The sequence below is a fragment of the Xenopus tropicalis genome, chromosome 5 (genome assembly GCF_000004195.4).
Source record: "Xenopus tropicalis strain Nigerian chromosome 5, UCB_Xtro_10.0, whole genome shotgun sequence".
In the NCBI taxonomy this organism is placed as follows: domain Eukaryota; kingdom Metazoa; phylum Chordata; class Amphibia; order Anura; family Pipidae; genus Xenopus; species Xenopus tropicalis.
The window spans coordinates 87,920,301-87,934,817 of record NC_030681.2 but is presented as its reverse complement, the minus strand read 5'-3'; the positions used below and the strand labels follow the sequence as shown (position 1 = coordinate 87,934,817).

Genomic DNA, 14,517 nt, shown 5'->3' with positions numbered 1-14,517 from the left:
TTTACATCAGTAGAGTGGGCGGAGATAGGCGTGGTTATATGATGTCAGATTCTTGGACTTGTGTGCAAGCCGGTCGCGTCATTTTTTTTTTTAATTCTTGCATCACAAATGTCCTGGTAGTAAGAGAACTGCGGGGAACAAGTGGGCACATTGTATCCTAAGGTTTGGCAGCGTGCTCCGGTTTGCATATCACTGGCCTTAAGAACGATTTTGGTTCTTGATAAACATCTCCATGTGTGCCGATCTCCGGTTTTATCTGCCGCTGGGGTGTTTTAACTTGCCAGTTCCTTGCTGACCTCGGCAAGTCGCACTTTCTGTTCTTTCCTAACTTCTTATCAGGATGCTGAACGTCCCGTCCCAGTCATTCCCTGCCCCCAGCTCCCAGCAGAGGGTTGCCGCAATTGGGAGAAGCAAGGTACGGATATGGGATTCATTGTCTACTGATAGGCTGTGGACTTTACAGGCTTTCTGTTTTTTCTTCTTGAGATTTCCTAAAAGGTGAAATGACATACCTGGAAGCTTGTTATGGTTGCTGCTGGGATTCACCAGAAAAAAAATTCTGCTTGATTTCAGTGTTAATGTAGGTAATATAATAACAATTGACAGAGGTAGGCAAGCATGTATTTCCAGAAAAGTCACAATTCTTGCAACTTTTGGCTTTGGTGGAGTTGACTGATTGCTCCTGCCTTTTGCCTCCTGCAGGATGGTACAGTGAAACATAGGGGCACATTTACAAAAGCATGAATGCTCGAGCAATCATGCGAACGCTCCGAGCGTATTTTCGCCGATTTTTTCGGGTGTCCGCACAACTTTTTCGTACACCTCACGACCTTTTCGGATGTTTGCACGAAAAAATCTGAAAGGTTTTACCGCTGTTTACAATTGTTCGGTACGAAAATTTTGTGACTTTCGGATCGCCAATACGATATTATCGTGACTAATACGATTTTTTTCGTAAGCATTTTCGTGATATTTGCGATCTTCAGAAATTTTTGTTTCCAATCCGTTTTTTTTCCATTCGTGATTCGGATTCGTGGATTAGTAAATGTGCCCCATAATGTCATATTTATACAATGTGAGGGGATCATTATATGTTTAAAAGAAAGCCCACTTGGAAATCTGGTTTCGTTGGGATCTATTACAATTACATATAATGTGAATCTTGATTAGGTTAGATTAGACTCATGGTCACATTGAATTGTGTTTATTGGTCAGTGTCTCATTAGTGGCAAATTTTGGCAGTGCAATAAAACATCTAGTTGGCTTGTCAGCATTGGCTTGGACATCTAGATGCGCACTTTCACAAATGTGTTGGTGATGTTTTACTTTTTGATCACAACTAAAGAACAGTGTAAACTGTTGTGTACGTTATTACTTAATGGTTGTTACTGAATAGTTATTACTGAAATATGTCAGCCTACTAGCTGTTTCTAAAAAGTTAGGTGCCTTTGTCTCCAGTTACAACTAAATGATTATATGTTAATATGTTATAATGTATATTATATATTTTAAGAAATTTGGTTTGTAAATTTGGCTAAATTCTTAATGTTTTTCATGATTTGCTAGACTGAACCCAGGCTACATGGCATTTGACTGATGATTTGACTTGATGATGCCCAATTGATAACTTTGCCTAGATCTACATATGCAAAATGAGTGTTCAGATTTTCAGTGAGAGATCTTGTGGTGAATTTTGCCAAATGCAAAAGTTTTGGATATTGGGTATCAATTACTATTAATTATTATGGCAAATAACAATAACTTAGATTAGTTCTGATTTTATGTAAACCAATAACATTAAATTAATTTAATCTTTGAATTAACTTTTAGTATGTTTTAGAGAGTGCTATTCTAAAACAATTTGCAGTTGGTCTTCATTTTTTATTTGGTGTTTCTGAATTATATAGATTTATATTTAGCAGCTCTCCGGAATGTTGCAGCTATGTGTTTGCTATGGTTTAAATTACTTTAGCAACCAGTCAGTGGTTCGAATGAGAAATTGGAATATGAATAGCAGTGGGTTTAAATAATAATATAAGTAATAAAAAGTAACCATAACAATGCAATTGTAGCCTCAAAGCAATAGTTTTTTTTTCTGGCTGTCTGGGTCAGTGACCCACCCCTTTTGAAACCTGGAAGGAGTCACAGCAAGAAAGCAAGTAATTAAGAAAACAATAAAGAATGAAGACCAACTGAAAAGTTGCTGAACTGACATACTGAAAGTTAATGGGTAAATGACCCATTTAGGCATTAGTGGGAAAATACTTTCAAAACTGCACATACTTTTAAGTCTGGTATCATACTTTTAAGTCTGGTAAAAATCATTTAAACAGTTAATGAACCCAGTAGGTTGGTTTTGCTACCAATATGAATCCATACAACTGTACAAGGCACAGTTTTATTATTACAGAGAAAAAGGAAATCGTTTTCTTTCTAAGTTTCTTTATTTATATTAATACTAATCTTGTACCATCTATAACACTGCAACATATTTAGTGCATTTTAAGGGTAATGGAGCTATTAACGTTCATTGCAAAAACTTGTAATGATCATCTTTCCTACAGAATCTTGTGTTGACAGCAGGCTAATCTTTTGGTATTACCCACCCACTAACTGAATTATCAGGACTATATGTGGTTATCCAAAAGTAATAAAGTTGGCGGATTAAATGGGCAGATATAAAAATATGAATTATTGCACGCACAGAACATGCCCCATCAGTGGACAGGTATGGGATCCTTATACAGAAAGCTCTGAATTACCCAAAGCCCATGTTATTTTCTTTTTCTCTTTAACAATGCAACAGTACTACTTGATCCCAACTATGATATAATCAGTTCTTTTTGGGGGCCAAAACAATCCTGTTAGGTTTATTTAATTTTTAAATGTTTTTTTTAAGCAGACTTAAATTATGGTGATCCAGATTATGGAAATACCCCTTGCACAGGCCCCAAGCATTCTGAATAACAGGTCCCTATACCTTTGTTAGATTTATACATGTTTTTGGGGCAGGTATAATCCCACCTCTGCGCGGTCTCAATATTCCTCGCACTCTACATGGGGAAAACAATAGTGTTTTAAAAATAAAATCTCTCATCAGTGATCTGGCCCCCTCACCAGGATGGAGCTACATAATGAGCTAGTGCCTCAGCTCATTCGTTATGCACATGCATGTGAAGTAGATTGGCATGCACATCCACAGTCCTGTGTTACACACATTCACATAAAGTTTGAGCTGTAGCACTCTCTCATTATGTCCCAACGTGGCTGCCCACACCAGGTGCTCTCTCCTGGTGTGGGGGGGGCAGAACTCTCTATAGGGGGTATTTCTTAGAAAAATCCTATTGTTGCTCTCATCCAGGGTGCAGGCGTTATTAGCCCACACATCCAGTGGTGGAAACATAGGGGATGTGTGCTCTTTAACAAGAACAATCTGCCACTGCATATACTTATTAGAGATGCTGTTCTCTCACAGGGGCTTCCAGTTCTTTGTTAGCCTGTCCACTGTATTAAAGAGGTAGTTAACCTTTAAGTTAACTATTAGTATGTTTAAGAATGGCCAATTCTAAGAAACTTTTCAATTGGTCTTCCGTATATATTTGTTATATTTTTTTTAAATTATTTGCTCCTTGCAGCTTTCAAATGGGGGTCACTGACCCCAGCAGACAGAAAACTATTGTTAGTATGGCTACACTTGTATTGTTATTCTTACTTTCCATAACTTACTTTTGTATTCAGGTCCACTTCTATTCATATATCAGTCTCTCATTCATTCATTTGTGCCCTAGCAACCAGATAGCTGCTAAAAGGCCAAACTGGAGACCTGCTAAAATAATTCAAAACCTACAAATAATAAAAAACGAAGACCAATTGCAAAACGTCTTAAAATATTACTCTCTACATAATACTAAAAGTTAATTTAAAGGTGAGCAACCCCTTTTAAGTTCAAGTGATTACAGAGCTAGTTTAAATACAGTCTCTGGTAACACACTGGATCTGGTGAAAAATTGGTATGCCAACTTATTTAACATTGAAATGGCAAACACCTTATTTTTTTCAATCATGGAAGAGCTCAGGCACAAATTGTTTTTACATTTTTGTACCTTAAACTAGAAATTGTGTGCAAACAGTTTCCTTCCTCATTAATTACTGTAACACCAAGTGCCTTTTTAGATGGGCTAATTTCTCTGTAAGTATTGTGACATTACAGGGATACCAAACACAACATTGATTGCTTTTAGTACAAGATGCACCGTTAGCCTTTGTAGGGAGATAACATATGTTACAGCATTTTAAGGAAAATGTTAGTTTTTATTACTTCTTTAAAACTTATGTTTAGGAAACCCTAGTAAAGCTGGTCATATAATGACACGAGTTTTATTGTGTTGGACAACCCCAATATTTTAGACCGTGGATATCGTTTTGATTGGGCAGCTTTGGTTGAGTTTGGCTTAAAGGAACAGTACATTTATTTTGAGTCTGGCTATAGCAATAGTCCGTTGAAAGCATAGCTTTGGACTACAGCATACAATTACATTCTGTACTATTTTTTACTTCCTAACTGTGGGGCACAATTAATACCATTATGCACACATTGAGGGCAGTACAAAAATATGCTCAGATGGAAGTGGCCTGACTGAAGAACTTGACTGGCTTACACAGAGATCTCACCCTGAACATCTGTGGGATGAATTGGAACACCAACTGTGAGCCATGCCTGATCCTCAGTGTCAGTGCCCAACCTTATTGATACTTATGTGGCTAATTAGTAGCAAATTCTTCTAACAGTGTTCCAAAATGTTGTGAAAAGCTTTCCCAGAGGAAAAGAGGCTTGTATAGCAGCTTTTGACCATGTAGTTCATGTGCCTTGTGGGAACTTGACCCACATAAGCAGATTTTATTAACTTTTTCTGTGTAGTATAACACATGAAAATATTAGCAAAAGCAGCTTAAAACTCCCTTCGGTAAATGCAATAGAAAAGTAAGCTATGTAGGATGTAAGCAGGGGTTTCCAAACGGTGGGGTTATCCCTTCTGAGTAGGTAGGTAGGTAGGTAGTTAAACTGGGCAGATTTTTGGGCTGTGTGTTGACAGAAACAATCCTTAATTCCCGGGGCCAGAGTCTGCCCAGTTCTCTCCTCTCTCCCCTCTCCTGCTCCCCCTCCCACTAAAATGCTAAGAACTCCCTCCCCCCTCCCTTAGGTATGTGTGATCTCAGCTATAACGGCTAGAGCTGCAGGAAGAAAGCTGCTTAAAATGGCAGCTGCTATTTTAAGCAAACAGAGAAAGCTTCTAAAGTTGTTTAGTATAGTAATAGTTTCTGCAGAATAAATATATTGGTCTGGGTGGCACTAATTTGGCAAATCTATTAGCAGTAAAATGCCAAAATTATTTTCCTTCTCCTTTAATATTTATATGATGTACTTGATAATCTTAGAACTATGATATTACTGATACCAATATGATACCAATATTTTCCAGTATCTTTACTCTTTGCATGAGCTAAGGAGGACCCTGAGGCTCGACTTTCAAGTGGAGTTTTAGCTAGTAAATCTGCTGATTTTAGATCTTGGCTAAAGAGATTCTGAATGGCATTTAGGCAGGCCTGAAAGGTGGTTACCTGACAAAGCAAAGAATGTGCCTTTCCATTGCCATAGATACCTTATTAGTTTCTTTGGCTTGTGAAGTCTAGATTGGACTCTTCTAATCCCTCCCCCCATTCACAAAATCTGTAAAGGATAAAACTATACAGGGATAGGACCCGTTATCCAGAATTCTCTGGACCTGGGGGGTCTTGCTGTAATTTGGGTCTTCATACCGTAAGTCTATTAAAAAATAATTTAAGCATTAAATAAACTCAATAGGATTGTTTTGCCTCCAATATTGATTAATTATATGTTAGGATCAACAACAAGGCACAGAGAAAAAAGGATAATCTGTTTTAAAAATCTGAATTATTTGATTAAAATCAGTCTATGGGAGATGGCCTTCCTGTTACTTGGAACTCTCTGGATAATGGGTCCCATGCCTGTAATTTAAAAAAATATATGAAAATGTGAATTGTGCATTTTTTTTACTACCCCCCAAAGACCTTGCCAAAAAAACTGCAGATATTTTCAAATATAAACATGGTGCTGGATTTGTTGGCCAAGAAGTAAGTGTTTACAGTTTGGCTGATTGTTATGGATTTATGTCTTCATTTGATTTAAGCATTTAAAAAATAGCAGGTTCTTCCAGTTTAAGGGCACATTACGGATGCCTAGCTATACCTGCATCTAGCATTGAAAGCTAATGCTTTCTGGTCAAAACACCTGAATAATTTAGGCTAATGCCTAAAAAAAAGCACTTGCCAAAATTTCCGCCCTGCGCCTCCTACATGTGCCTCCTCCTACATGTGTTTTTCACACTAAAAGCCCTGCATGTAATTTCTCAATTTGTACCATGATATTACCCAAACAAGATGCAATTTTCCAGCCTAATTAAAAAGTTATTCCTAGAAGCTATGTAATTCTTGTAAAAAAAATTGTTATAATTAATTAGTAAATATAGACAAATACCTAGAGGGTTACAGTTGGCATAAATAAATGTAGAAATAGCATTTTCTTATTTATCTATACCCTTTAAGGGATGATTAAAAAAGAATGCAAGAGAAAACTTTATCATTAGGGGTTATTTATGCCAGACCAGAAACATAATCATTATTACATAACTTACATAACATCTTTTAGCTTGGCAATGATAACAGTTATATATTTTAATTAACTAATAATCAGGTACCGTTGAAGCCTGGCAGGAGTCTTATGGATTGGATCCGACTAACAAAGAGTGGAAAAGATTTGACGGGGCTGAAGGGAAGACTAATTGACGTGACTGAAGAAGAACTTGCACAGCATAATAAGAAAGAGGACTGTTGGATCTGCATTAGAGGTAGGTAATTAAAGTAATGCACATTCTTATAAACTACCGTATATTAGTTATTATTATTATTATTATTATTAACATTTATTTATAAAGCGCCAACATATTCCGCAGCACTGTACAATAAGGGGGTTTCATACATTGGACATACAGAGTAACATATAAAGCAATCAATAACCGATACAAGAGGTGAAGAGGGCCCTGCCCAAAACAGCTTACAATCTACAAGGAGAAAGGGTTGAGACACAAGGTGTGGGAAATCTGCACATTAAGGGCATGAGGGCTCTGCTTTTCTCAACCTGCATTTTTTCTGTAGGCTGAGAGAAGTGGATTTGCTCCCTTTTGCCTCTCCGTATAGCTAAATTGACAATCGCAGCTTCTGACTGAGTGTAGCCCCACGGAGCAGACCAGAATCTAAGATTGAACAAAAAATGCGAAAGCAGGTATTTTCTGGCCAATCTCCGCTCCATGTAGCTGCTACACAGTTGGAAGCTGTGCTTGTCAATACAGTTATACAAAGGGGCAGAAGGGAGCAGATCTACTTCACTCAGCCTGCAGAAAAAATGCGGGTTGAGAACAGCGGAGCCAATGCTCTGTGTGCCCTTGCCCTTATGGGGAAAACAAAACTGCCAGAACCTTCTCGAGCACTAGCACATATAAGAAAAAAAACTTGTACAGAATAATCACATTTGCTGAAAAGAAGTCTCACACAAATGAATAAATTGCCCCTATTCCAGTTTTTTGAAAACTGTTTGTGTTTTTTTTTTTTGGACTGTAAAAAAAACACAGATTTTGATAAATCTGCCCCAAAACGTTGTGAAGCCATTTCCACTAAATGTTTCATCCCTTAATGAGTTTGGAGGTGTAATGAAGATTATTATCTAAAAACTGACTTAAAAGAAACTTCTTATTTACATGCAACTGTCAGTTTTTTTTTGTCTGTTTTTCTTATATATTTCATGCTAACTTAGCAGCTGGTTTCAGAGAGCGCTGGTAAAACACTATTAAAGGAGAAGGAAAGGTAAAAACTAAGTAAGCATTATCAGAAAGGTCTATGTAAATACAGCCATAAGCACTCACAAAAGAAACAGGATTTCTTGTCTCTTTTTTTTCCTGTGCCAGAGTCTGCACAGCTCTTTCCTCTCTCCCCTCTCCTGCTCCCCCCTCCCTCAAGAATGCTAAGAACTCCCTCCACCCTTAGGAATGTGGATCTGAGCCAAGGAAGCTTACTCATAGGGGCACATTTACTAATCCACGAATCAGAATCCCGAATAGGAAAAAATCGGATTGTAAACAAAAACTTTGCGACTTTTTCTTCGCCGTCACATTTTTTCGTATTTTGCGCAATTTTTTCGTTGCCGTCACGACTTTATCGTATTTTGTGCAACTTTTTTGGCGCTGACGCTATTTTTTCGTATTGAGCAATTGTAAACGGCGGAAAAACCAATCAGATTTTTGCGCGATGCCGACTAAAAAGTTGCGGAAAATATATGATAAAGTCGTAACTGCGACGAAAAAATCGCAGGACATAAGAAAAAGTCGCGACGGCGACGAAAAAGTCGCAAAATACCGATCGTTACGAAAAACCGCTTTCGGTCCGTTCGTGGATAAGTAAATATGCCCCATAGTCTTACAAACTGCACATGTACAGCAGTCTTGGTCGTGGTGCAAGAACTTGGCATTATGAGAATTTTCTTTACAGAGCTCAGCGGTTTTTTTTTCCCTATGAGGCTTCTGATCATCTGAACAGGAGAAATATGTAGAGACTTAAGAGCACAATTGAGAAAACTGAAGGTATGCCTGCAGCTTGAGATTAACTCCTTTATTAGCCTTTCCTTCTCCTTTAAAACAGTTGTTCATATTAATAATGATGTAGTTAGGGATTCACTGAATCCACTATTTTTAGATTTGGCAGAACCTCGAATCCTTAGTGATTCGTCAGGATACAGAATAAGGAAGGGTTAAAGAGAAAAATGTTCAACTTCCGTATTTATGTGACAAAAAGTCACAGGATTTTATGGATAAGCTATATTGTTATTGATCACTTATTTATATAGTGCTACCATCTTTAAAAAGATTATTCAAATCTGTTTCTGTTCAGTGGAGTTTGAAGTCTTAGGTCCTCAAATTCACAACACAAACCCACACCAAGCCTTAGTAACTAAGGGCAATATGTACATTTTACTCCAAAATTATTATAATTTTTTTAATTTGTCCCAAATTTTTTTGTACTATTTACAATGGAGTATTTAGCAAAATGTATGTTCTTATGGCACAGAACCCTCTCAGCATTTCTTGCTCTAAAACTGGAATTGCATTTTGATGGGCTTATTTACATAAAAGCTAGCATAATTTGTCCTCTGAGATGCACTTTTCCATTTTCAATAGCTGCAGCTGTATAAACAAATTAAAGGCTTTTTCATTCAGATTGTATACAGACATATACTCTGTTTGTACAGTTTATATTTACTTTATTTTCAGGTCCATAGAACTTTGTTTTAAGCTATTCAATTTAAAAAACTATGGGGCTGATTCACTAAAGTGCGATAACGCTTATCACATGGTGTTTTGCGTTAAAATTGACACGATAAGTACCGATTCATCAAAGTCTTTTCGCATGTATTAAGACGCATATCTCATGCGCTAAATAACGGATCATCGCAAGGCATTAATTTTAACGCATTGCGCTAATATGCACATAGAATTAATACTAACGCATGATTGACAAACACATATGAAGCACAAAATATCGCATAAGTCTACTTGGGGCAGGCGGTACTTAAATAAAATTGTGGTCGGTGAGCTTTTGGCAACACAACACGGACTTTGCAGTGGGATTTTTTCAAGTATGTGTTGGCGGTAGAGTCATGCATCCTCCAGTTTTCAGGGAAATGTTAATTTTCAGAAAGGTGGTTTTACTAACGTAATGGTTACGTGCGTTAAATCGTGCGCTAATATAGCAAGCGGCGAAAGATATCGCATGCAGCGGGAATTAACGCACGCGCTGAAAATAACGCAAGAAAAACTCTCATCGCGACTTAAATAACGCAAATAACATTGCGTCTAAATTAACGCAAGTATCCTTTTAGTAAATCGTGCGTTAAGTTGCGAAAAATAAGAAGCGATAACATTGTTAGCGCTCGTTTTAACTACCTATAGTGAATCGGCCCCTATGAGTTTTAAAATTAAATAACACATATATATGTAGTTCTTCAGAAGCCTTATGTACTCACTTTTTTGGGGAAACATACCCTGGTGCTAACAGAATAATTATTAATAAAAGAAAAATAAGTTGTTGCACAAACAGGGTACAGGTATGGGACCCCTTATCCAGAAACCTCCGAATTACGGAAAGCCCGTAAATCCATAGAATTCAATAATAGGTTAGACGCCTTTCTGGTACACTTGCTGGCCATACACGCACCAATATTATCGTATATAAAACCTTGTTTCATACGATACTTGGCGCGTGTATGGCAGATCAACAAGATGACCAATATTGCAAAAGCTTTGCATATCGGTTGTCTTGTCAATTGGGTGGGACAAAAAATTTTGATCAGGCGCAGTTGAAGGCGCCCAAGCAAAATCTGTGTTTAGGGCTGAATCGTCAGGTGGGGGGTAGAATCCTTATTGTTTCTACCTCCATATCTGACAATTCAGCCTTGAACGTCAGTGGGGGGAACGATCGAGCTTTCCTGCGACCACAGAGCCTCTCCCTTCCCAGACAGTTTACCATGCCATAGTGCTTAGCTTTCCCAGTCACTATAGTACTGAAAGCAATGACTGTACTGTCACGCTTCACATTGTTATGCAGCATTTATACAGCCTTACCAAGACTCTTTTAAAATCCCTTACAGTAATTCTCATTACATAATTTGCATGGAAAGCATCCTGTGAGTAATTCTTTATTATTAACTCTTCTATCAGATGTCTATTCTTACAGTTATTAATACCGTAATATATGTGCAATTTATTGTTTTCTTGATGTATTGTGCAGAGTACACATATTCATAATTCTACAGCCTTAAAATACCATGACCATGAAATACTTTATTGTATTAATACATGGTTAACAAGAATCTTTTTCCAACTCTTTTTTTATTTGTCATCATTAGACAGTAGATAACCACTAGTTGGTGTAACAAGAATTTTGTGCATCTATACTTTGACAACTGAAGGTGTTTTTTCCATGATGGAGCAATTTTGCGCACTTGTTCTACTTTTGTATTGCAGTGTGCCCACAAGTGGCTACAGTGCTACCCTGATGTATTTGAAAAGGTACCAAAATGTATTATAAATATTATATTGCAATATTTGTTGCTTAATCTTTTGTCTGACAGATTCAGTCTAGTCTTTTCTAGTCTGTATGGAATTTAAATGGGTAGTTCACCATTAAATTAACCTTTGTTGTGTTTCAATTCGTCATTTAATCTTCACTATTTATTTATTTTGTATGATTTTTGAATAATTAGTGTTACTAAGAATGTGCTGTCTGGTTGTCATGATCACCAATATAATGCTGCCTGGCTGCTTGGGTAATTATGCTCTAGCAAACAGAAACTGATGGAAATAACTTAAAAATTCTCTTAAAATACTGTGGAGTACTAACAGATTAACTACCCCTCTTAGAAACAGTCATATTTTATTGGCATGTACATTTCAAGATGCTGGTGTTTGCATTTTCACAATACCCAAAATGCACATTTTGAGACAAATGAAGAAATATTTGTTCATGCTTTGTGTAAGTACCAAATCTACTAAGGCCATCAGCAAATCACGCACAAGCCTAAAACAAAAGCACAGCTTTTTTCATGTCATGATTTTAAAGACCTACTACTTGTAGAAATTAGAAATTTGCTCGCTGAATTACCTCCCTGCCAAACTAAATGCTAGTTTCATGTGAATGGTCTGACTTTGCAGAATTGGTTGAGAGTAAATCTTGCAAAGGCTGCTTGGGATGATTAGAAAGCAGTGCTAAGCTTCAGACAAGAAGTCTCAAAAGTTGTTCGTAATCAGATCTTTGATCTTGCTTGTAACCTCATGACTTATTGTAGTTTGGTAGCAGGGTTACTCTGAAAATGTGTTTTATTGCCTTGGGACTCACTTCCTAAAGTGATACTAACATGAAAACAATACTTTTCAAAATATTAATGTACATAAAAAGTTACCTAATAGGTCATGTTGATCATTTTTCATTGATAGGTTTGCTTTTGTAAGTAATTGTTTCTTGACGTTCCTAAACCTGACTGTTTTGCCAACCTTGACTGTTCCTTCTCAACCTGTCAGTTATAGCTTCTAATGCTAATGGACTCCTGCTGCACAAATATGGTAGCCCCCTTATAGAGGAACTTGGGGGACCAGATAGGTAATGTGAAAGCATCAGGAAATACTTTTATGGCAACATTATAAAGCTCATGCAAAGGCAAAGTTATGCTATATTTAAAAACCATTCAATTTTAGGTGTCAGTTTCTCTTTAACGCTGGATAAATCAGCACCTGGGCAGTATCCCATGGCAACTATTGAGTGATTACCATTTTTCAGCCAGCTGCAACGAAAGCAGAAATTTATATTTTTACTTTTAGTAAATGAAATCAAGTGACTGTGACTGGCAGACAAAAGATGATGTGTGTCATGCAATGAGACATTTTGCTCTCCAAATATGAGAATTGGATTCCTTAAAAAAATTGTTGTTGCCAACCTAATTGTGTGACACCACCAGGATAGGTGGTGGATGATAGTATTCATCTAGTGACTCTGGGCTCATTATCTATACACAGGGGAAGTGCTTCCCAACTGTGGAGCTAGTCTCCATAGGGGACCTGCCAGAAACTAGATACTTAGATACCTAGTTACTCCTGTAAGTCTAGCTCCAGGGGCAGTTTGAGTAATACTTGGAGTTACTGCTTATTATGCCTGGAACACTGAAGCAACAGTGTACAGTCATTATGATTTTTGTATCCTTGTACATAAGATAAAATGCTTCTTCAGCAAAGGAAAGGAGAAGGAACATCTCAATCACTGAGGGGTGCCAAATGTTAGCCACCCCCAGTAATTATTCACTTACCTGATAAAAAAAGCATTTTATCAACCAGGATTAGCAATAGAAAGTAACAATAACAGTAACAGCGTAGCATTACGAAAAAATGTGCTATCACAGCCCCTTTATGTATTGTGCATAGAGGTTTATTTAAGAATATATTTGTTTATGTTCCAAAACTAATTATATATTATATATATATTATTTGGAAGAGGATACCACACTTGAAGGACTAAAGGGATACATTTATTTACAAAGTGGAATTAACGTTTCGGCTGTTTCCACAGCCTTTTTCAAAAGTGAGATATATATCACTTAGTGATATATATATTTCTATATAGATATATAAAAAATCTGATAGATCAGGTGTATTGCTAATTGAGAACTTCGAAAATGATGCGACTAAGGATGAAGAATCACTCTAGGTACTGGTTCCATTTTATGTTAAAAATGTCTATTTACACTATAATCCTGTGGTCTAATGACCTTTTCTTAGAAAGCACATACTCTTTCAGAACAAGCTTCCATCTCTCTGAGCTGACATAAATTGCCCTACTTTCCTGAAAATTACAACTCTAATGGAGCACTTCAACTATGTACCAGCTAAAAGGCTCTGCTAGAAACCTGTTACTGGTACACTTTACTGGGGTTTTTGTTTACTGACATCAATTTCTGCCCCAGGGGACCTTATCTCTGCTACAAAACCTACACCAGCACAGGGAGAAATTTAAATCATCATACATAGATAATATAAAGATTGTTAGAGTTTGGCTAGGACAGCTCCTATTGACTTCTACATGACCCTGACAGCTTGTAAATGGTAAAGTTTTGTATAAGTGTTTTTCGTGGCACATAAAACATTTTCGTTTTTTTACACAAAAAAGTGCAAGAAAAACAAGAAAGAGGTTCTTGGGATTCTTTTTTTAGTTGTTTGTAAGTCCATGAAGATTTGTAAGAAGACCTAAAAAAACAGAAATTTATGGTTTTCATGACCTTTTCTTTTTCGTTCTGCATTTTAATTTATTCATGCTTTTTCAATTCAGATCTTTTAATAAATGACTAGACAATCATAGCTGTATTGCAAAATAGTTTATTTGTGGTTCTCTAAGGGCTCTGGCACACGGGGAGATTTGTCGCGGGCGACTAATCTCCCCGCGTGCCAGAGCCTTAAAACCACGGAAATCAGAATGTTAATAAATGTGCATCTAAATGTTTATTTGTACTAAGTAAAAACACTTAGTTGTTGAAATAAGAATGATTTGTTCCTACAATACAGGTATGTTTATAAGTGTAGCAAAATAACAGCTATGAATAAACCCTTATAGTGAAAGAAGCCATACATTAAAGAAGCAAGGAATAATAATACTAATAAATATACATGAAATGTATGGAGATTGAAAAACACCTCCAGTGCAGATTTATATCATGCGTTTCTGTACCAATGTACCGATTACTAAACTGATAAATTCCGAAATTGCATTTTACTGTTGTCAATTATGCAAATTAATAATGTGACTTCCATTAGTTTCTTTAAAATCACAGTCAAAACAAAGGCACAGGTT

At 36.8% G+C, this 14,517-nt stretch overlaps 1 protein-coding gene across 3 annotated transcripts in view; it reads left to right on the top strand.

The window, feature by feature from the left end:
* cyb5r4 (cytochrome b5 reductase 4) overlaps nucleotides 1-14,517 on the top strand; it is a 67,522-nt gene continuing 53,005 nt past the window's right edge. Inside the window, exons 1-2 of one of the 3 annotated variants that reach the window (XM_031901716.1) lie at nucleotides 1-415; nucleotides 6,773-6,926. In XM_031901716.1, the coding sequence (XP_031757576.1) occupies nucleotides 341-415; nucleotides 6,773-6,926 (229 nt within the window). In that variant the 5' untranslated portion in view covers nucleotides 1-340. 3 annotated transcript variants of the gene reach the window in all.